The sequence below is a fragment of the Anolis carolinensis genome, chromosome 1 (genome assembly GCF_035594765.1).
Source record: "Anolis carolinensis isolate JA03-04 chromosome 1, rAnoCar3.1.pri, whole genome shotgun sequence".
NCBI lineage: Eukaryota > Metazoa > Chordata > Lepidosauria > Squamata > Dactyloidae > Anolis > Anolis carolinensis.
The window spans coordinates 224,041,111-224,065,485 of NC_085841.1; the positions used below are offsets into that span (position 1 = coordinate 224,041,111).

A 24,375-nucleotide genomic window follows, 5' to 3' on the forward strand; every position below is an offset into this window, starting at 1 on the left:
AGCAGGGGAAAGCAAATACCATATTCAGATAGCCTGAGTCAACCAAGGCAGTCATACTCTACTAATAGGATGCTTGATAAAAATTATACAGGTCAATACATGGGCATGTGTTGTATGCTACATCATTTTTACCATGACTACTTTATAACCCAAAAGTGTCATTCCCAACAAAATATAAAAATAATAGAATACCTGAGATTCTGTTTCGTTCTCTTTCTTTCCGTGTTCTTCTTTCACATCTACCTCCCTAAAATAAAGGAACCTTATTTAGGTGTACTGAACATAGGTAGACTTTATGCTTCAATGTTTTGTTGGCATCTCATACTTACAAAGACTCTTCCTGGCTTTGGCTGTACTGGGAAAACAAGGCAGTGTCTTGGGAGGCATCCAGGTTATTGTACATTGTAGGAATATCAACCCTGCAAAATGAAAATTAATCCAAAGATTGATAAAACATGAGCAGTTCAAGTATTTCTTCCTGGTTCTAGCTAGTACAGTTCTTTATAGTATAGTCTAGTATCAGGCCAGTAGCCAGGATTTTTAATTGGGGGTTGGGGTGGGGGGGGGGGGGTGAGTCTGAGTGAGGGAAACATGGTTACAGGTAAGCAAGCCATTCTTCTTCTTTGTGGTCTCTGTGAAACTGCACATATGGGTGACTAGCAAGCTACTGAACTTGGAGGTGGGGTTAAGCCATGTGGGAAAAGGGCACAGTTCTTCCACAGGCAGCATCCCTATAAGAGGAAGCATCCTGCCTGAGGCGGAAGACACAACGGCGCTCCTCAGAAAAAAAGTTGCTGATGTAGTGACAGATCTAAGTGAGTGACCCCTGATGAGATGTGGGAAGTCCTGTACCATAAACTGGAAGGCACGGCACACTGTGACCACGATTCATGAAGATGAGATACCGGACGTGGAAGCACATATTGACAGTAATTATTGAAGATGTTGTACGTACACTTGTCCCATAGACTTAGAAATCTACAACTCTCCTCATATCTATGGAGTGAGGGGTTTCCTCCAGTGAAGTGGTTGGATTCTGGAACAATGCCGGCAGAGTAATGTTTTGGTATATGTGGAAATATCTGTTCAAAGAGCTACCTTTTGCTTATAGTAGCAGATTAGGGGTTATCCACCCGTAAGCCAGACAGTTTGATGGTTCGTTGGGCCAAGATGACCGCAACTCTGGACGGTTTTGTGAGAGGCAAGGAAGTCTCTTCTGCTGAGACTAGCAGCTTTTCTGCTGTGGCCCCCCGATTGTGGAATTCTCTGCCCGCTGAGATTAGGCAAGCCCCCACACTAGCAGCCTTCAAGAAAGACTTGAAAACATGGCTCTTTTGCTGTGCTTTTGGAGAGTAACCATTTTATATTTCTTTTCCATTGCTTCCTCTAATATCTATCCTCCAGAATACCCCACTTCCTTATGACCCTGTTCGCTGTGGTTTTTATTTTTATGTCTTTCTCACCCCGAGTTTTAACTTAATGTTCATGTGGTCTGCCCTTGTTTTTCATTGTCTCCTTGTTTTATTTTGTAATGGATATTATTATTTATTGTATTGCTTATTGTATTGTGATGTGCTGTTCTTTTATATGCTGTTTACATTGTATTGTTTTGGGCATGGCCCTATGTAAGCCGCCCCGAGTCCCCGTTGGGGAGATGGTGGTGGGGTATAAATAAAGTTTTATTATTATTATTATTATTATTATTATTATTAAAGGGGATTTTGGATAACACTATAAAACCAGCTGTAGGCTCCATGCAGGAGCTGGAATGCATATATGTGAAGGGATATGCTAGTGACCCTATAAAATAGCACAATAAAGGTCAGAGAGCAAGATATGTATTCCTTGGTTTTGTAATATGGTGGGATAGCTGGTAGGTAGCATTTTTAAAGTGGAAATGAAAGGTCCACTGTTTGACAGATATAATGGGAAAATCAGGAACACTATAGTGAGCATGAAATAGTGAAGCGAGGTTAGACAACTTTGGAAAATTGATAAACGATTTCATTTACAAGCATATCCCACTTGTTGGATGCCCTGTGGGCAGCCTCAATGATCAATGGGGCTGTTGTGGAGAGACAGTAGGTGGTTGTAAATCTGGGTGGCAAAAGTGATCCCCCTAAAATGTGGGGGAGTCTGGCCAATGACGCAGAAACCAAGAGTTGCTCCTCGATGCTAGTAGAAGACACACAAACCACCACTGGGCGATTAAGATGCAGTCAGCTACCGCCAAAATGTATCTTTTAGAGCTTCTAGAGAATTCCAAAACTGTCTCCACAGGTGAAGGAAACCCATATGTGCAATTTCACAGAGACCACAAAGAAGACTAATCAATCATCTACCTTTGCTGCCTTCCTTAAAGCAATCCATAAAAATTAGTCAGCATCTACAGAACCAGCTAGAGAACAGAGAAAAATTAACTAGGAAGGAAATACTGTTCAATGTAGTATTTCTGACAGCTCCTGGAAACAAAAGGATCAGTCAAAATATAGCACCCAAACTATAAAAACCTGAAAGGTTTACAAAAACTGTCCATGGAACCAAAACAATATTACAAACCTTTTAGTTCTTAGAACTTCTTTTTGGTGGTCTGTCAATACTCTCTCTTTTGTTTCTGGAGGAATAAACACGAAGTCAGCAGTATTTTCTTCTTCCAGAAGTATGGTTTTTTTATTTGTTTTCAACTGTGGGAACTCTAGTATCATCTATTGCAAAAACAATTTTTTAAAAAAAAGGTAAAATAAGACTGCTGTTTACAAAAATCTAGTTACATCTGGAAATGTCTACATGTCACAGACAATACTCCTGCAAGTGTGCCAAAAGGGCTATTTAATAATGTCTTACTGAGCTGCAGACCTTTACTGACTACACTATCCTAATAATCTGGCTTTATGTGTCCTGTTGATTTATGCATGAATTTCATAGCCTTTTCTTAGGCAACAAATCTCCAGAGATGGTTTCACCAGTTCTTTCCTCTGAAACAGAATCTACAACACCTGACATTCATTGGCTGTCTCCTATCCTGTACTAACCAAGGCTGACCCTGCTTTGCCTCCAAGATCCGAGAGGATCTGGTGCCTTAATGATATTTAGCCTTGTGTATTAATTAGTAGTCTCCCATTAAAGTACTAGCCCATGCTGATGCTGCTTAACCTCCATGATCAGACAATATCTTATGCCTGTAAGGTATTGGGTTTATCTTCATGTTTACTAGCTGAATTGCTGAAGAAATACATATATGGGGTGGAGGGACAGAAAAGCTCTGTAGTGTTTCTTCCTGAATTATACACTACAGGCTTTGAGACCAGAATAGTTCCATCATGTCAACTACAAACTTTGATACAATCTTACATTGAGTCTACACTATCTAGATCACTTTATTAATAAGGTAATGAATTGCATAAATGATAGAAGAGCTACCTAAAACTATTAAAGACATGTGAGAGCAAATACCATCCTGGATAGTAACATCTGTGTCACTTACCTTGGCAGGTGTTACATGGGGAGTAATACTGTTCTCTTTTACTTCACTGGTTTGTGCCAGCAAGGAGTCCCTTTTCCCAGTTGAGTTTACCTCTATTCCACTTACAATAGGATCCCATTGGGAGCTCTCTACCTGTTCCAACAGAATTAAAGAATATTCATCTAAAGTAATTAAAATGCCTTTGAAGCATATTCCTGTTTGTAGATGTTCATCAATATTAGACTATGAGAAACCCTTCCAGATGTATAAATCCTGTTGGCTCTCTGGATTAAGCATCCCTGAATTCAACTATCCATGGCTTGAAAATATTTTTAATCCATTTTTAATTTTTTTGCCATTTTACATAAGGAACACAATTTCATATTGAAACTGTTTATTAGGTGCGCCATTTTACTACACCATTGTATAGATTAGGATTTATTTATTTACTATATTTATATTCCGCTCTTTCTCACCCTGAAGGGGACTCAGAGCAGCTCACAGTATGGCAAAAATTCAATGCCGCAATGAGCATTGATTTTAGTATCCAAGGGGATTTCTGGAACCAAACCCCAGGAAATAACGAGGACCCACTATAATAACATTTATTATAAAACACAATGAATCCAAACATTGGAAGTGTAACTTGAAATAATGTTGTATCACTCGTAGAGGTTTAAAACATCATACTTACTGAATCTGAGCATGTCTCTGTGGACTCTGCTGCCATCGAAATGCTTTCAAAACCAGGCAATGAGAGAATTGTTTTATGCCTGGCTTGATCCAAAACAGATCTGCAACGAAGCAGGTAACAAAGGTTCAGTTAAAAACTAGAACCACATTGATATACAAAGAATGCAAAATATAGCTTTCTGTCAAAACATTTATAGCTGAAGAATCTAAGCATGAGAACAAACATATTTCAAGGTGTGAAACCAAATAATACTCCTCAAACCTAAATACCGTGCAAAATCATTTCCTGTTTTGTTTGTTTGCAAGGTGAAGCTTATGTTATATGTCCATCTGCATCTATAAACCAAATGTGAAGTTCTGAAGAATAATAAAAGAAACAACTTTCCTCATTTAACCCTACTACACCTTTATCTATTTTACACTTTTATTATTAAGAATCTTATTAGTTATACAAACACAGAGTTTAAACAAGTGAGGAGGCGCACACCAGACTGCACTGCTTTTAGTTTGGGATTCTTGGAACTTTTTAATGGAGTAACTTGCTGAATCGATATTCTCCAAGCCGCTGAATGGATATTTAGCAAGTTACTCCTTTAAAAGGTCCCAAGAATCCCAAACTAAAAGCAATGCAAACTGTTGTGCTTCTCCTCAAAGAATTGCCTAATGAGGGTAAAGTAAAATTAGAGGAATGGCAAAGAAAAGCTGGCATCAAATTCTTCATTCCAAATCAAGAAGACCTACTGAAATGTTAACTTACTAATCTGCCATTGACTCAAAAATGTCTAAACTGGAGTCAAACCATAAATATGAAATAGTGCCCCCTTTTCATCAAGGGCATAGGAGAAATTGGAGATCTGGATGGATCCTTCCAAAGGCAGAAAGAGCCCTTTTGTTCATAAAAAGAGATGTCTGGTTCCAAACCAGAAAGTCCAACACAGAGAAAATGGAAGCCTCTGCACAAGACATTTTTACACATGGGGAGAATACAGGGTACAAGTCTTCTTACTTCAGCTCTTCTGGGTATGCCAGCATGACAGCTTTCCCAAAGGTTGCATTCCAGAACTGAGCGGCTTGGCTGCGGATCTGCTTTGTCTTGCTCAAAAGCAGGATGCACAGTATTGGAGACAGCTCCTGTAGCAGCTCACTGTCAAAGGCTTCAGTGTAGTAGGACTGGAAACAGCTAGTACTTTCCACAAACAACTTTTCAAACTAGAAGAATAGAGGAAGAACTGCATTAAACAATTAAAAGACAAATATGAGTAACTAACAATAATTTGTCTTTAGGCATAGTAAAGTTCCCTTCAAAGTACACCACTATAAAATATCTCTCTCCATTCTTCATTTTTTCTCTTTCCTATGCTTGTGTAGAAGACAGTTTTTAAGATCTGAAAGAGTTTCATTACAGAACTATTTAAATAGGAAGAATTCATATTTCTGCTGAGGGAACTGCTCATGGAAAACACACATCTATACTACAAGATATGCACATGAATATCTTTTTAAAGGACTGGGTTAGAAAGTTGCATGCATTAAGCACAACTTGTTATACTATACAGAGGAAGGCAACATTTTATCTAAATACAGCTTATAGCACTTTAACACAGGAGCAGTCACTGCAAATCACACAACATAAAAGAATCCCTATGGCATTTAAGGAATGTGACAGAACAGAGCTGTATGATGCAGGAAAATAGCAACCCCTGTACCACAGCAGCCATTGGTGGCTCTATAAACAGAAAAGGGAATGGCATCCAAAGTATATCCATAAATTCAAAATGAAGGAGATGGAAGGACAATACTTCCTATTCCAGTTACCTTATTGTTCAGTCCATTACTCACTCTAGATACTTTTGCAGACCTGGGAGAAAAAGGAGATATAAAACAGGAGAATATTTATGTGACGGGTGCATGTTTCCTCAGCAGTGTTGGAAAAACTAACTGCACAAACAATAAATTAAGAAATTCTCAAAACAATAAAGTTCTTGAAACCACAATAACTTCCCTCTATTAACCTTTTGACTATTAATCAATCCACAGGGAAAGGCAGGCAATGAATGAATACTATTATTCTTTAGAAGTGCCATAGCCCTTAATTATCATGTTAGTTTATCTCTCATCACCATACATAGTAATGAAAGGTCCAAGACAGTGACATCTCCGGCCCATCCTCTGTTTGGATATCAGCCAGAATGCCAATGTCTTAAATCAAGAAATAGTTTTCTAAGATCTGCACTGATACTCGCAGAAATACCTAAGCAAACGAGAGTCCAAAAGTGGCAGGCTAAAACCCAGAACTTCAAGCCATGGCTGATACCGAATGAAAGACTCCCCCCTTGGCACACAGAAGACTGAATGACTTGGAATTCACTGAACAGATTGCGCTCTGACACCACGAGATGCAGAGCCAACCTTAAGAAATGTGGCCACAAAGTGGAGTCCATGACATGCGAGTGCGGATAAGAGCAAACCACAGATCACCTATTACAATGCAGCCTGAGCCCTGCCACATGCACAATGGAGGACCTTCTTATAGCAACACCAGAGGCGCTCCAAGCTACTGGTCAAATAAAATTTAGTAAAATGCCAAGTTTTAAATTATGTTTTTGTTTTTAAATACATTACAACTGTATCCCAGTTCGCTTCTGATACAATAAATAAAAGTAACCACACATAGCATTTTATTGTGACATTTCCTTTAACAAAGCTCTACTTGAAATGATTTTATGTATCAACCTCCATTAACTGCATTCCATGCACAGTACTGCGATTTATCACTAATTTTTTGTAAGTCAAGTTTTAATTCTAGTCCCAACAGAAACTATATAGTAATCAAGCTAGATAATCATTTATTTTTATCTAAGTAGTTTCCAATACAGATTTAATCAAGGAAGTTGCAATTTAACATTAGACATTTGAGAAAAAAAAAACCAGTATGTTGCAGTCCAGTTAAAGGATTGACAGAATACCAATATCATATTTCAATATAATATATACTAAAAAAGCAACGCCAGCCTCCAAAGTCAAACATATGGGAGTAACTGTTCATAGTAATCATTCCACCAGATTAGCAAATGCTGTATTACATAGATGTTAAAATAGCAGGAAAAAAATTAAAAAGAGAGTCTAACTTCTTGTACTTTATAGTCACTTTTGTAAATAACAATTATAATCCTTATTAAATGCTGCCATTTTCAAACATTCACATCCACAACTCTGAATGAAGCACCAGTAAAGTATAATCCAATCGTTTTGATAAAATACTTTATTTGCTTGCATGGGACAACTTAAGCCAGACTGCAACTGTGTTGGTAATATAACACAATCTGATAACTCTTGTGCGCTTACTTTGTTTTTTCATAAAATGCTGCCAGTGGTTTTGTAACATTTCTGAACAGAGATCTGATGACTGAAGGCAGAGAGATGCGGCTGATGATATTCTGAAGAACTCCAATGATGGAAACACCAATGGGGGCTAGCTTTTCAAGACCAGATTCTTTTGAATCAAGCCTGTACAGAGCGTTCACCATGATCACCAAGAGCTTCACTAGGAATGACAGCTTTCCAAGGGGATCGTCTTTCTTCTTTTTGGACCAGTCTGAAAGTGTCTGTGGAGCTGAAGAAAACTATGTTTTACGACCAAGACACTTCTATTTTATAAAATCTGATGTTACTCTGGCTTATAGTAAGTCATGCTTGCTTTTCAAAGGGAAATACCAATGAAGGAAAACTTCTATATTATTCTTCAGACATTAAGACTATGAGAGAAAAATGTGATATTTGGGTTTGCAATACTAAAACTAAGTTAAAGGCCTGTACTAAGCCCTACAGTCCTGCATTCATTTCCCTTCCCCTCCTCTATGATTAAAATCTAAGGCTTCAAGGAAATCTTGATTTGCAGAAGCCATGGCCAATGTCAGAGCATATTATTAAGGGAAAAAGAACAAGTATATGTTTACACAGTGTGTTAAGGGTAAGGGGAACTCCAAAACAGATGGCATACAGAATGGCATATCCTAAAAAACAACAGCTTCACACAGCAAGAAGCCTTCTGCTTGACATAACTGTTACACTTACATCTGTTTGGTGGCTGATACTTAGTACCATAAGGTGCAAAACTGATGCAGTTAACCATCACGGATACAATGTGAGAAAGTCCATCCAACATGGACTGATTCTGAGAGGAAACAAAAAATATTTGCCAATCAGACAGATAAGTCTAATGGTAAAATTCTGTATACCATACAAGGTCATATTTCAGATGATTGTGCATATACTTACAATCTGAGTTTCATCTTCTATTCCAGATATAATTTTGGCACAGAGTTCATCACAGTATAAATTGTCTTCTGCTGTTGCAACCAACAACGCACAACGGGCAAAGGCTCTGTAGAGCTCCGACCAAGAACGTAACAAGGTTTTCAATGTGGGCTGTAAAAGAAACCAAAAAAGGCTAATTACATTTCTTTTCTAACTGGCAATTACTGTTACGTGGGCTCACATACACTGGTTTCCTACCTGTGGAAATCCAGTAGACGGGAAGATGTGTTTTATAGGCAGCAGCAAAGCACTGTAAACTGCACTGAAGTTATGTTCCAAAGCATCACCTTGATTTACTTCATTTGTCTAAGGAAACAACCATTGTGGGGAAAAATGTGAATTTTTAGTACATGAAACACTAAGGTTTTTTTTGTGAGGAACAGGATGGAATTATTCACATGCAGAACCTTTCATCATGTCTAATCCTATATGAAATAAGGCCTGTTCCCATAAAACAGGATTTTCTTTAAAAATTCAATTCCAACACTATTTACTCCACTAGCAAGTAAGCACAAAAGCTATTAAAATATTTTTAGCCAAAACAGAGACATGTGGAAAGCACGAAGGTGTAGCTAGTTTGCTTGCTCTGAGATACTAGTAGCACTTCAAAAAATACAATAAGTATAAAGTGTACATTTCTTCCCAGTGAAATGAATATTCCAAAAATATCATTTGGTGCTTCCATGTAACAGGCATTTAGGGAGATAAAATATGTTCAATATACCTGGTTAATCCATTCAGTTAATGGGTTAACTACAGTGCTCCATATTCGCCAGAGATATTCTTTGTTTTCCAGATATTGCGCACTTTGATTAACAATTGTGAAAACAGACTCGCTAAAAGCCAGGGGGGATGTAGGACCAGACAAAACAATTCTTACAAGAGATTCATAGTTCAAGAAAAACCTAATAAAAAGAGAAAACATATTCAGTAACTGGCACAGCTTTGACATATACGGGTCTATATCTGCTATATTGTTAAGATGGTAAAATATTAGGCCCGTGTATGCATTCTGCCTACAACATGGGCATCTAGGTGAAATCTCAGAATGGATTCCGCTCTAAATAAAGACAGAGTGTTCAGCTTGAAGTTCTGTACTGATCTCCAAAACAGTGTCTGGCTGCATGTCTATAGAGCTCCTGTGACTGGGAATGTTGTTAAGTAGTATTTCAGTAACCAGAGTGCTATTAACTGCATTGAGGTGAATTATTTATTATTTTATTACATGCATTTATACCCCGCCCTTCTCCCCGAGGGGACTCAGAGCGGCTTACATTCTGCCACGAGGGCCAGCAACAAATATACTATAAAACAAAACAATTGAATGAATGTGACAACACCCTCCTATACAGATCTTTGCACTGAAAGCAGAAAAATTTGGAATGTGCCAAGTTAATAGAAATGTTCAAGACTGGGATTTACATTTGGACCCATTTCATCTTTCATTATCTGAGCCCAGGGTTATTGCCATTATCATATCAGATAAAATATCTCTGTACACGACTATACTACTAATAATAATAATGATAATAATATTATTATAATGTAATACAATATTATACTAATAATAATACAATATAATAATATTAATTATATATTATATATTAAGTGCAATATTACTAATGCTTATATTGTACTATGCTAATAATATATTGTATGTACATTTGATTTGTAAGTCCCCTCCGAGGTGAGAAGAGCAGGTGAGACTCCGAGGTGAGTCCCCTAGGGGAGAAGGGCGGGGTAGAAACACCAGAAATAAATAAATAAATATAAATGTAGTAAATAAATAAATATACTAAATGCAGTTATAAGGATGTCTAACCATCACAATTACTATAAAAACCAACCACTTTTTATTCAAGAATACCCACCTTTCTTCCTGAACACAACATTTCAACACATTTTCCTGGAAAAAGAGCTGAACTAAGAATAATGCTGGTGTCCCCTGGTAGGAAAAGAAGAAATGTTATTATTGTACTTTGTTCCCATATACACCAGCCTTGCGATTTTATAAATATATATGGTTCTACTCTGACTTTAACAACCGAGACCGACATTATCGACACCACTGAGAAAAGAAAAAGCTTGGTTTTTACTCCCATGCTGTACTGATCTTAAACATTAAGATTTAGCTGGACTTGTCGACTCCTCTATTTACACAGTAAATATATATGTATTTAAGAAATATTTTTTGTTTATTACATTCTTAAAGCAAACACAGTTCATGCAGTGATCTCTATGTCGTACAGATAAAAACTACACAGAAATACACACTTACATTCAGAAGATCCATATCGGCAATCTGGTAGGCTGGTGATCCTAATACTTTTGGAGGTAAATCTTTAACTGTGATTTCTATCAGGGACTATTAAGAGGAAAATGACAAAACAATTTTCATGCACCTGAAATTAACACTGAAACAATTAACAGGCATGAGTATGAAATCGTAACAGCTAATGTGATATTCACCCAATTTTAGAAATTATAAATGATGTAGAAGAACAGCAAGGCTTGACCTAAAAAGAGTGTTCTGCAGCACAGATGACACAAAAATTCCTATAGGCAAATACTTAATTTGACAAATTTGGAAATTAAGAGAACAGAATCTGTGATTTCAATATACAATTAAGTGCTTATCTTGGCTAAAGTCTGCACTTTTACCAGCCTCTGAGCAACAGTTAACAAATTCAAGGTTCAAATTACCTTTTATACATACAAACTACAGCAGGCCTTTGTATTACATGGGGTATTTATTCTCAGGACAAATTTTGCATAATATGGAACCTTTTCCAAAGCATACCAGATAATAATTCTGAGGGATCCGGAAAATACCTAGTAAAATATTCTCTCTAGGTCTCCAGCACGATTCTATAGTCAACCTCTGGGGGAAACGTCCAGCAGAACATGGCCACAGAATTTGCTGGAGGCCTATAGAAAACAATTATTTAAACATCACTAGGTTCCCCAGAGAAATTCAATTGTATGCAAAGTTCTTCACATATAAAAGAAATTACATCACATTCAATGAGCTCACATAAGAAGCATGCTTACTATGCAGTAATACTTACCAGTGACTGGAGCACAGGCAGTTCATTTGACAGGACAATGCTTTTTAAGGCTTGCAGCAGCATTGTAAGGACTTCTGAACTTGGCCGCTCTTTTTTGCTGCCTAGAAATAAGTGATGCAAAATGAAGGCTTTAAATATTCTTAGTTTAACCTTGCAACACAATCAGCATGACCTAATTTAAAATGGAAGCTGCCAGTCCTCAAAATAGTTATTGTTTTTGGGGAAAGCAGGTCTGCTAGGACTATTTGCTCATAGTTTGCTATATGAATTATACCAAAGATGTTCAAACTCTTCAAAAGATTGTAGTCCAGAAAAGTAAATTTTCCAAGCTATTTTGCTGAGTATTTGTGCCAATTTTATGTTATACAGTAGAGTCTCACTTATCCAAACTTTGCTTATCCAACATTCTGGATTATCCAACGCAGTCACCCGAATCCACAGCTGTTTCTCTAAGCAGCAAGGACTGAACTTTTTACGGATTTAATTTCTGACAATGTTGTTAATGTAAGTTAATTTTATGCAGTTCTACCTTTATTTGTAGTCAATTTGTTAGTGGCCAAAGTTTTTGTAGTCAATGTTTTCAATGCATTGCAATGTGTTGGTGCTAAATTTGTAAATTCAATAATTACTACATAACGTTACTGTGTATTGAACTGTTTTTTCTGTTGATTTGTTGTAAAACATGATTTGGTGCTTAATTTGTAAAATCATAACGTAATTTGATGTTTAATAGGCTTTTCCTTAATCCCTCCTTATTATCCAACATTTTCGCTTATCCAACGTTCTGCCGGCCCGTTTGTGTTGGATAAGTGAGACCCTACTGTACAACACTTTATTACTATGTTGCCTTTTGGTCTAAAAGACATCTAATAGCTGAATATAAATACCTCAGCACAGTTGACACATTTAAAGCACCCATGGCACAGTAACTGTTAAAAAAAAAACTCCTAAGCCCAAGCACATCCTTATTTGTGCCCCAAAGCAAACACCAATGAGCTAAACAGAGAACTAGAATGCTCCTTATAAAATTCCCTGGGCAACAGAGTGAGACAGATTATATGGAATATCTTGCTCTCTCCAATACAGGAAAATGAACAGAATTATCTCTGCACTGTTTATGGAGGAAGAGATTACAGACCATCAGTCAATGGGAAAAGTGGTTGGACAAGGATAAACTAAGCTGAAGGCTCCAGATTTACATATAGTCCTAAACCTAACCGAACAATACTGACCATTTTATACATTATTCAGCTTAGTTTCTGGTGTTGCTGTCTGAGCATTAGAACTAAGATTTTTCAGGCCAATGAAGCATTTGCCTCATTGAAGCATATTACATGTCCATACTTTTAATTTTACATGGTCCTTGTCATGCCACCAGGAGGCAGAACATCATCTGCTGCCCTGTCCCTTTAAGATTCTAAGGGGGGGCGGAGCTTAGCCTCCGCTCCTGCCAACCTTGAAATGGCAGTTATTTTTTGTCAGTTAAATTTTGTCAGTTGGTAAAGCACTGGAAGGAAGTATAGGAAGCTAAAAGGAGCACAGAAATTCACGACATGTCAGAACTGTATCCAGATTAGATTAAAAAGCCATAGAATATAGTAATAGAGAAAGTAATGACAACATTGTATTTAAGTCACCTCAAAGATACACAAAATCCAATCATGTCAGGACTTTATACTGTGTGGCAATAACCATCCAGAACTCCACAGACTTAAAAGATTTCCTTTCCTCATAGTGACATCATAGTGGCAACCAGAGGAAAAGAAGTTCAATTTGCCTATAAATAAAACATTTTGATTTGACAAGTACAGTCTCCGATCTGTTCTTTGGGCTGCGGTGTCTTCTAGTTCATTCATTTAAGCACGGAGGCAGATCAGTCATCTATACACAAGAATGGAAATTTTGTCCCTTACCTGATTCAATTGCAGCTCTTACAAAACCAATCATTTTCTTCCAGATAGCACTCAAAATAACATCTGCATGACAACAGATAAAACTTCATCAGTTCAAATACTCAAGATTTTAGATACCATACTACAAACCACTAAAAGCATTAGATTAGATGTTCACGCACGTTTTTGATGAAGATACTTAATTTGGAATGATAGGCTAACTTTCAGTTAGTCATGCTACGTTTACCATCTTTATTGATACATTTCCTGCAACAACTGTATTTGTTAAATGTTTTAAAATGTTTATTTATGCCTAATTGTAAATTTGGTGTTATAGGATATTGTTATATGTATGGTTGACTTGTATTGTTTTTAAAATGTTGTGAGGGCCTTTGGGTCCCGTTTAGGGAGAAAAGCGGAATACAAATAAAGATTATTATTATTAGACCACTTCATAATTGGAAGGGCCTTCTTTACAAATCTAACAGCATAAAGAGTTGTTTTTTTTGGTGTAAAAAAGAAATCTTACCAGAAGCATCTTTTCCAACTGCAATGAAGCCATCCTGAACTGCATTTATGAATGTATTTGAATGTTTACAGAAGAAGGAAGGACTGCTAATAACTGAATACTGAAGAGGTTCTGGATGAAGGCAAAGAAAGAAAGAGACTAAATTATATATTTTTGAAACAAGAGAATAGCCGGTCATGTATAAAACATATACAGTGCAAACCCATACTCTAGTATCTCAACTTAATGGGGTCATCTCAAAAGTGTGGCATTACCTAAACTAAGCACAATATTGTTTTCGTTGGCAAATTTCAACACATCTGGACTCATGAAGAAATGAAGCAGCATTTCAATTCCTAAAAGCTGAATGGATGGAAGGGCCACGATTCCTCCAATCCTAGAATTCAGCTTCATCTTTGGAGTAGCAGCAGCTCCTAAAACAGGAAGTTGAAACAGATAAAATGATTTCAGAAGAGGGCAAAGGAAGACAAATTCAAAGTTTCCGCTATACCTGCATTTCAGAAAGTATCTAGACAACACTCTAGTTCAGTGACACTTTACTCCTTGTTTGTCCATCTTATTTAAACAGAATTCAATCAACCCAAAAGAGCACATAAGACTGCAGCAAGGAAATCCTAATTACTAAAAATTACTACATTAACATAAGTAAGATCTGTGTCTCTTCAAGGTGAAATACTTAATTTAGGCAACAAACTCTTCACGGCAGGTTCTGTATTTTTCTGTTTTTTGTTTTGTTTTTTTGCTACAGTTGCTCTACAAGATGCATAAAAAATATACTGTACAAAGGGGTTTGCATTTTATTTTCATAAAACTGTAACCTACAGTTTTGGTGTCTTCTTTATCTTTTGTACTAAAAATGACACAATTGCTTATGTTTTCATGGGAAAGAGGTTTGCAGCATACCTCCTTTCTGTGCAGAACCTGGTGTCATTAAACTCTGGTTAATAGACAACCGTGATGAATTCCCTTGTACGAAAGAGGCATCTAAGCTTAAAGTGCTCTGAATTAATGGCACACACACCTGAAACAGAAAATGAGTAGTGCATGAAACGAAATGAAGTAACTTCAAAGACATGGTTACAGTTGCCTGGTCCAGCAATACATTTCATTGCAAAAGTCCCATATCCAGGCATCCTATATCTAACAGGATACAGGCAGATCTGTTAATGTAGGCTTTTTTTGGGGGGAGGGAGGTCTCCTTTTACAAAGTCTTTTTATGATTGCATGTTAAATAGGATTACAGTATTGCAGTGTCTTTTTCTCCCTCCCTAGCATCAGCAGTGTCCATCCATTTCCTTTTGGAAAGTTTCCTAGGCTCCTCCACCAGAAAGGGTCCTGCTGGGAACTAGCTTTCCCAGCAGCACTTGCATGTGGCGGGCATTGAAAAGTTTCTAAGTTCTTCTCAGAACATGATGGGAGTTGAAGTTTTTTTCTGTTTCTCAGCCAATAAAAAGCCTGGTTGTGTCCATGCTCTGACTGGCTGAGAACAAACACAACTGGTGACTACAATTCCCAGAACCCTCTCTTGTGGTTTGTCTTATTTTTAAAAATGCTATGGATATAAATTTAAAATAATTCTAAAAAATCAGAAAAAATCAGTATTGTTGAGTTCGGGCATTGAATGCTTGCCTTTTATGTTTGGAATTCGCCCTGAGTCCCTTCGGGGAGATAGGGCAGAATATAAATAAAGTTTATTATTATATTATTAGATTGGTGAATTCTTTTGAAACTTGGAAGGCCTGCAGTTTAAATAGGGTCTACAACTGAGGTAGGTTTCATGCAGATAGGCCTTAAAATGACTGAGGATTGAGCCTTTAAAGTTTCCCATTGTAGCCAATGGGCCGAATCTTTGCCGAATGAAAATGGTAACACCCTTCCCGGTAAACACAATAAGGAGTTAGCCAAAAATGGACCCCGAAACAACATACCTTTGGGCCAAATTGCACACCTCTATTGCCTAACCTCCACATTTTCCTTTCATTTTCTAGTTGGAAGATTTTTTTTGTCACCATCAACACAGAGGATGGTGGGGGAAAAAAGATTTTAGTGATACGCTATAGCTGATGTAAACAGCTAAATATGGCTTGGAGTAGAAAATAATGGTTTCCGGCTCTAACCGATCCTCGTGTGTGCTGCCTATAACAAGCAAGATAAATGGTAGCTGCCTCCAGAATCCCAGATGTTGTTAAACTTCAACTGCCATCAGGGATACCCTGTTTTAGTCCAAAACATGATGTGTGATAGTGATGAAATTTCTATTTCATTCAACTCTCTGTATGCAGTTATTATTGATATATCAGTTCTGTATCTCCTTCCCTCCCTGACTTAATTTGGATTTTGGGACTGCATTTTAATATCTCACGTTTCTGCTATTTTAAATAGAATTTAATACCACAGAGACTAACAACATTAGAAATATCATGAAATGTTGTTTACCTTGTTTTCTTGTGTAAAAAAGAAGTCAGGCAAAGGGACATTTCAGAAAGTATTTTAACACAAGATTGGTATTGAGGTAATGCACAAGGTGACATTACCTGTTCAAAGTGGGCTGGGAGCTGGGATCCAAGCCTCATCAGTAAATACCACCAGACTTCTAGTTTTGTCAGTGCCAGTGCTTCAGTTCTTACGTGGATGGAGCTCAATGGTTGCATGAGCAACTTCAGCCTTTTTGCAGTGCATAAAATCTCTTTGGATGCAAAGATTGAAAACATGGTTAGATTGATTGCAAAGCCAAAATCAATACAATATTCCTGGCCTAAATGACCTGCCGTATTTTAGAACTAAAAGATAGACTGGGTTAAACCAATAAGCATGGCTAACTATGCATTTGCTTATACTTGTGTTTATTAGTGACCTCACAGAGATGTGTTTTAATCTATTCACCCTCCCCACAAATCTCAAACATGGATCATTCTATTATGGCCATTTGCAGTTCCTTGACTAAATACACATTCAGTCCTTACGCATAACTTGATACTCCTGTCCTCCATGTAGGATCCCATAATAGGGGAAGAGTAGAACGTAAATAAAATAAAATAAATAAACCAGACATCAAGGTCCAACAGAGGAAATACTCTCCCCTATCTGCCCTCCCCCAACCAATTTCAGAGTGGAATGATATGGTAAATAAGTGCTGTTAGCTGCAGTGAATCTAAGCACTTTCAACAAGCATCGTAAGATTCAGTATTTTGCAGACCAACAGAGACAGGGGACTAGCAATTACGGTTTCCCACGGCGCTAGGGATCAGTATTCTATATAGATGCAGTGTTTCTTGCTTAATTTGCCAGGGACCCACAAGCAGCAAGACAAGCCCAAACTTTAAACGTCTGAAGAACGTGCATTGGCTAGCCAACTTTGTAGATAATTCTGCAATAACCCTATTATGGCTAGAATAGCAGCATCATGGTCCTGGAAAACAGCATCTGAAAACAAACATTTCTGAAATATTCCCAAATCATCCATACACCTAAAACTGAATTTCACTGAAATCAGTACAATCTTCTTCCCAAAGCACAAACAGATCAGATTATAACATAGTGTTTTTTTCTAATTTTTGTTTTAGCTTTCTTATTAATATAAATGCCAAACATTTAAGAGTTTTAGCTACCTGGATTTAGAGCGAAATTATCTATCAGACTCTTCCATGCAATGAATGCGATTTTCTTTACCATTGGTGACCCACTACGAAATCCAAGTTCTTCCAACTGCAGTAAAGAATTGATAAAGCTTCCACTACGATGCAATGCCTATAAAAGAACACTTAGAGTTGACACACTCACTAGTTCACTGCCTGAATTAGTCAAAACAAAATAATTATTTTCCAACTTACTTTGCCAAGCAGCTTTACAAACAAAGGCCATAGTTTCAAAACATAAGTCTCATTTTTTGATGAAAAAAGCTTTTGGAGTTCTGGAATTATTTTCTGCAAAAGTATAACACATGTAGAATTTAGAAATATGATAGCATGGATGACTAAAATTGCATCCATCCACACAAAAATCATAATTTGTACTGTGAATAACCAAGAAAAGGAATTCTAGGTAGCAGTTGATAGCTAGATAAAAATGCCACAGTAATAATGAGAAAACAAATGTATGTTATTAGAAAAGGGATAGAAATCCCCAGCTATTGGTCAAATGTTAAAAACAAGCAATATGGATTAGCAATCCCGTTACAGTAAAACACACACATCCTGTTAATTCTCAGCAGTATTTATAGTTACTACTGTGCATCCCATAATTTACACTGAAATATAATCACAAGTTTATCAGCTCTTTTATTTGAAGGTATAGCTTTATAGAAAATGTTGGCACATAAGATAGTCACAAATTCATAGAGTTGGAAGAAACCACAAGGGTCATCCAGACCAATCCGCTTCTATCCAGGAACACCCAATCAAAGCAAATACAAGCAGTTCCCGAGTCACAAATATCCGACTTACAAACAATTCATAGTTAAGAACAGGGGTGAGACAACAGGCAGTAATAGAAATCTACCCCTAGGAAGGGAAATTTATTCCTGAAAGGGTTATTGGGGGAAAAGGCGTCTGCACTGAAGCTTTATCACCAATCCTTGTTTCCACGACAAGCCAAATTTTCCAAAATCTAATTATCACAGTGAGAGAAAGTGAGGTGAAATCTTCTAAACAGAAGCTCAGACAGCAAAATAAACATCACAGGAGTGTTAACCCTTCCCTGTGCTATCCAAAGCTATCTAGCTATCTATATGGTTAGAGTTACACTTAAAAAATGTACATGTTTCACCTTACAAATTCAACTTAACAAACCTACAGAACCTAGAATGTTCATAACTTGGGAACTGTCTGTAATAATCTTAAATGTTCAGTATTTTCAAAGTTATGATTTGAAAGACAATCGCAAATCTATAAGCAGAAGTAGTAATATAACACATACTCGCCCATGATTACAAAATATGCTGAAAACAACAAATCTATAGCTTCAAGATGCTAGAGCTTTCAAGACCCTGGATTCTTATACTTGGTGTATAGAATCATATGAGCACAGATTATGACGTATGATAAACAAAACACATTGGCCTTCTTTACCGTAGTCATTAGTACTTCAGTGACCACTGCCACCTCCTGCTGCTTCTGAAGTAAAAGTGGCATCCCCATCTCCAAAGCAGTTGCACCCTTTAACTGCACTTTGTGTGCTGTGTGGACAACCAAAGGGATGATCAGTTTGGCCCACCTCACAGCCTCTTTCTCCATGGAAGATGGAGCTTGCTCTATGAGCCTAAATATAAAAATATAAAAATTAGAATTAACAACATGGACCATACAATTTCTCAAGGTCAAAGAGAAATATTGTGCATGTCTATTATCAGATTCATATTCTGCAAAAGTTATCTTCCATTTGTATTCTGAGAGATCACAAGGACAAGCAAGACAGCTTAGTCACTACTAGTAAACATTCCCATACTTCAAAGCCATTTCTTCTTTGTTATGCGGAGAAACAAATTCTTGTTTATATCATCCTGGTACTTAACTGGCAAAATGATGGAAGTTTATTTCCCTCCCCCCTAGCACTCCTCGGAGCTGCCCCGCATTTCCAAATCTAATACATACCGAATGATAACATTTAGTACTTCATATTCAACCACAATAGAAGGCAAGTCTCCTTTGTTAAGCACTGTCTCTAATGTAGTAATAATACTGGGTACCTGAGAAAAGAAATGAAATATCTGTAAAAACAAGAGATGTTTGTAACAAGCTTTGTTTACAGGCAATGAACACAAGGAACTCACCAGCTTCCCAACAACATCAGCAGGAAAGGACTGTTTCGAGATCACCCAAAGTGCTCTAGTGCGAGTGTTTTTGTCCACTGCTCTTTCAGCAACACTGTTTACAACTGAAAGCAACTCTTGTATTTCTGATTCTGGAACCAAAATAAAAGAAGAAACAATGAAGAAAAACTACTCTGATCAAGACCATAAGTGATTTGTTTGTTTAAAAATAGAAATGTACATGCTTCAAATAACTGTCCTAACAAAGAAGCTCCTTTTTACAACTTTTTTTACACCTACTTAGGCCCACCCCCTTTCCTCCTCGTCCCTTTGTCTAGCTGGAATTCTTTTTAACATCATCTACACTGGGAGAATGGTGAAGATGAGCCGAAGAAACAAACTTTTGGTGCTTGGCTGCGGCAGCATGCGTAGTGATCTGGGAAACACCAGGATTCTACTCTAGTCCAGGACTTATAAAGCCTTTCCCACTTGTGACCTCTTTCCACCTGAGAACTGTTTATGTGATCCTAATCCTATAGAGCAGGTGTAAAGTCAAACATTTACTGATATTAAATCATCAGGTTTGCTAAGCAGGCTGACTTTCTTTTTTGTGGAGAACTAAAATATTTTCTGCAAAGTTCACTATAAACCCTGCATATTGTTGCTAACAGATTAGTGTAAATGAGTGGCATTCAGAAACCTTATACTGTTTCCAAATTTTTATGACTCCAGCATTGAGCTAAGGGACCCCATTTAGGGTCAGGGCCCACAGTTTAAGAAGCAGTGTTCTAGTCGACCTACTGTAGCTGTATGTGTCTACCTCCAGCAGGCAAAATAAACACATACCTTGCCTGCTGGAGAATCCCGAATTCCTTATAGAACAGCAAAACAGGGAGAAAAGCAAACTAGCCTGTCTTTCCAGATACAGTTGGTAGGTTTAGAAAGGTATAAGTCTATAAGTTTGGTCACTAAAATAGAGATGATACAAAAAGTGGAAAAACAATCCTCCCCTTTCCATTACCTAGTAATTTCAAAATGTTTGTTTTTTACACATGTGTAATATTTTGACTAAACATTTGCTTAAATGTGTACGGCTGCTGTTTTGTGTTGCAGAAACCTATCCCCATTTTTAAAATTTTATTTTTGTCTTTGGTACTAAAACTTTGGTTAAAGTAGCAGAGCTGAAGGACACATGAAATCACCGAGTTGGAAGAGACCACAAAGGTCATCCAATCCAGCCTCTGCCATGCAGAAAAACACAATTAAACATCTACTTCCTTTACTGAGGTAACCTGTATAGCTGTGTCTTTACAACAAGTGAGGTCCAAATTTATCTTATCTGTAACGTAAAAGAGTGTTGCATTTGCTTATCCAGGCTGAAGCACTAAGCAGCACTGTGAAAAATAAGTTGCACCTCTTTCCCAGTCTTGGATCTCACACATCACAGAATCTTAATACACTCACTGACTCTTTTGCAACTTATGACTACCACACAAAACATGACAGCAAATAGCTTTACATGAGCTGTGATACACTAAGGTACCACATACAGCACAGATTCCTGGTTAGTCTTCCTATAAAAGCCAAATATAAATGATTATCAATGTTTCCAATAGATGAACTGTTTACCACAAAGTAACGAAGCAATCTTGGAGTTAAACACACAGAATCCTAAAGCCTGCAAGGCTGCGCTGCTCAGTTCTGAATTTTCAGTAGGAATGTGTGTCTAAAAAAGAGAAAAAGCAAGATAAGATCTCTCAATATGTCACTGACAGGAGAAAGAGGGACAGAGACTCATCAGGAGTTATATATTAGTAAACTCCGCCCATTTTAAGTTTGATAAAGTGGCTGTCCTATGCTTGTCTGTACATAAACTTAGGCATGTAAAAAGGATCTTAGCATTCATCTTTCAGAGTCAGACCAATGGTATCAACCAACACCTGCATCACACTCATACCCGTCCCCGTCGCCTTCCTCTAGAAAGCTTCACTAACATGTTTGGACATGTTTCTGGTTGTGTGAAAAACTCACACCACAATTCAGTTCTTCACATCTCCAGGTGACATTCCTATGTATAATCATTTCATTCATATATGTGTGTGAAGTATGTCTGTTTATTTGATCCACAAGGTGTCCTACATGGTTCTGCGCCAGATTTGGTACATAAATCCTTCATGATCAAACTTAAAATATTGGTCGGGTTAAGGAAGGCGGGCTGATAGATAATGGGAGTTGTAGTCCAGCCACATCCGGAGAGCCCAATGAGCCCCTCCAACAATGGATCTGGACAAAACTTGGTGCACATACACATCATGACCAACTTAAAATATGGCGGGTGTGGAGGGTGATGACAGAGGATAACGGGAGCTGCAGTCCACCCTCATCCAGAGAGCCACGACCTATGGCATGGCTCTCCTCCTAACCAGATGGATTAGGCTACATCTCCTGACATTCTTATCCTTTTGCTAGACAGAATGAAAATGATGGGAGTAACACTTCATCAAAAAGTTTGGACAATCTGACCAGGTAAAAGAAAAGCAGCGAGTTGCAGCCTTGGGGACTGAAGGGAATTAATAAGCCTTCATTTGTACCCTGCCTCCATCTCCCACAGGGACTCTGGGCAACTTACACAATGACATGCAATAGTGCCATAACATATACAATACAATACGATAATATATCATTCAGAACATAATAGATAAAAACCGACATAGAAAATAAAAGCAAACAGAAGGTCATGTGGCCGGCATGACAGCATGGAGCGGCGTTATCTTCCCACCAGAGCAGTACCTAATGATCTACTCACATTTGCATCTTTTCGAACTGCTTGGTTGGCAGAAGCTGGGGCTAACCGTGGGAGCTCACCCCCTTCTCTGGATTCGAACAGGCGACCTTTTGGTCAGCAAGTTCAGCAGCTCAGTGGTTTAACCCGCTGTGCCACGGGGGAAGGGGGCGTATAGCTCTTTGATTTTGCATCCATAGCTTGGAAATACAGTATTTTTCAAAAGTTCCAGAAAGCAAGTTGTGATTGTGCCATTTTACATATGGGAAACAATTTTACTAAACTACTGTGTATATAATGGGAATTGAGCATCCATGGATTTAAGCCTTCATGAGGGGTCCTAGAACCCTCGTGTGGACTGTATGGCAACGTAGATGGGGCCTGAGGCGGGGGAGCATCCCACACATACACACACATATACATACATACACACCTTAAAGATCTTGCAGAGCTGAGGGAAGTGCTTCCCAACTTGGGCAGCGAATTCTTTCCCTTCCTCACCAGTCAGGCGACTTGAAAGAGAGAGAGAGAAAAGAAAGGTTTTCCGTCAGCCATCCCAATATATGCACGCAGGTATTACTGAGGCAAATCGTTACACAGGAAGGAAGGGAGCCTTCCAAGAACAAAGGTTATGGGAGGAAGGGGGGAAGCGGGGCTCACTTGGTGAGGGCGAGGAGCGCATCGGTGAGGACCTCCGTGCCGGCGGCGGGGTCCTCTAAGGTTTCTATCAAGGGCTGGAGGCTCTGCCCGGAGGATGAGGCCTCCGTCGTCGAGTCCGCACCGTCCATGGCCAAGCCTTAGACACCAACGACACCTTCCCGCGTTCGGAAGCCGTTTTCCCGGGCCAAGATGGCGCAGCGCGGGAGCTGTCGAACCAAGCGGAGCTCTCGCCCAATCAGCTCCCGAAGAGGACAATGAAAGGGGCGGGGCCAGGGCGTCGGAGCCGAGCGCCGAGCCATAGATAATAGCGGCGCCTGTTTCACTCGCCGCCCCCGCACTTAAAGGGAGCGCGCCGAATAATCAATCGGTTATTGGATTGTGCGTTTTCCGGGCTGTATGGCCATGTTCCAGAAGCATTCTCTCCGGACGTTTCGCCCATATCTGTGGCAGGCATCCTCAGAGGTTGTGAGGTACAGTAGAGTCTCACTTATCCAAGCTAAACGGGCCGGCAGAAGCTTGGATAAGCGAATATCCTGGATAATAAGGAGGGATTAAGGAAAAGCCTATTAAACATCTAATTAGGTTATGATTTTACAAATTAAGCACCAAAACATCATGTTATACAACAAATTTGACGGAAAAAGTAGTTCAATACGCAGTAATGTTATGTTGTAATTATTTACGAATTTAGCACCAAAATATGATACAGTAGAGTCTCACTTATCCAACACTCGCTTATCCAATGTTCTGGATTATCCAACGCATTTTTGTAATCGATCGTTTCAATAAATCATGATATTTTGGTGCTAAATTTGTAAAAACAGTAATTACTAGATAGCCTTATTTCGTGGCTACTTTTTCTATCAAATTTATTGTATAACATGATGTTTGGGTGCTTAATTTGTAAAATCATAACCTAATTCAATGTTTAATAGGCTTTTCCTTAACCCCTCCTTATTATCAAACATATTTGCTTATCCAACGTTCTGCCGGCCCGTTTATGTTGGATAAGTGAGACTCTACTGTATATTGAAAACATTGACTACAAAAATGGCTTGGATAATCCAGAAGATTGGATAAGCGAGGCTTGGATAAGTGAGACTCTACTGTTTATAAGAAACTGGGCAAAGGGGTTATATATGTACTGAGCAAGGATTATTTATATAACAGGAAAGTCCAGGGTGGGAGAAAGAACTCTTGTGTGTTGGAGGCCAGTGTGAATGTT

At 38.2% G+C, this 24,375-nt stretch overlaps 1 protein-coding gene across 2 annotated transcripts in view; it reads right to left on the reverse strand.

The window, feature by feature from the left end:
- The window catches only part of rif1 (replication timing regulatory factor 1), a 36,740-nt gene extending 13,374 nt beyond the window's left edge, over nt 1-23,366 (reverse strand). Inside the window, exons 1-28 of one of the 2 annotated variants that reach the window (XM_008117844.3) lie at nt 23,151-23,366; nt 22,924-23,002; nt 21,338-21,434; nt 19,730-19,860; nt 19,551-19,645; nt 19,029-19,218; nt 17,793-17,885; nt 17,571-17,709; nt 16,497-16,648; nt 14,866-14,983; nt 14,217-14,375; nt 13,963-14,073; nt 13,455-13,517; nt 11,542-11,642; nt 10,752-10,838; nt 10,345-10,418; nt 9,198-9,378; nt 8,672-8,779; nt 8,435-8,584; nt 8,231-8,330; nt 7,502-7,769; nt 5,972-6,014; nt 5,163-5,365; nt 4,158-4,257; nt 3,485-3,616; nt 2,560-2,705; nt 330-419; nt 193-247 (exon numbers count right to left, since the gene is read on the reverse strand). In XM_008117844.3, the coding sequence (XP_008116051.2) occupies nt 193-247; nt 330-419; nt 2,560-2,705; nt 3,485-3,616; nt 4,158-4,257; nt 5,163-5,365; nt 5,972-6,014; nt 7,502-7,769; nt 8,231-8,330; nt 8,435-8,584; nt 8,672-8,779; nt 9,198-9,378; nt 10,345-10,418; nt 10,752-10,838; nt 11,542-11,642; nt 13,455-13,517; nt 13,963-14,073; nt 14,217-14,375; nt 14,866-14,983; nt 16,497-16,648; nt 17,571-17,709; nt 17,793-17,885; nt 19,029-19,218; nt 19,551-19,645; nt 19,730-19,860; nt 21,338-21,434; nt 22,924-23,002; nt 23,151-23,278 (3,393 nt within the window). In that variant the 5' untranslated portion in view covers nt 23,279-23,366. The remainder of the gene's footprint in view (nt 1-192; nt 248-329; nt 420-2,559; nt 2,706-3,484; nt 3,617-4,157; nt 4,258-5,162; nt 5,366-5,971; nt 6,015-7,501; nt 7,770-8,230; nt 8,331-8,434; nt 8,585-8,671; nt 8,780-9,197; nt 9,379-10,344; nt 10,419-10,751; nt 10,839-11,541; nt 11,643-13,454; nt 13,518-13,962; nt 14,074-14,216; nt 14,376-14,865; nt 14,984-16,496; nt 16,649-17,570; nt 17,710-17,792; nt 17,886-19,028; nt 19,219-19,550; nt 19,646-19,729; nt 19,861-21,337; nt 21,435-22,923; nt 23,003-23,150) is intronic. The other variant, XM_008117843.3, reaches the window with a different exon arrangement.
- Nucleotides 23,367-24,375: the final 1,009 nt, after the last annotated feature.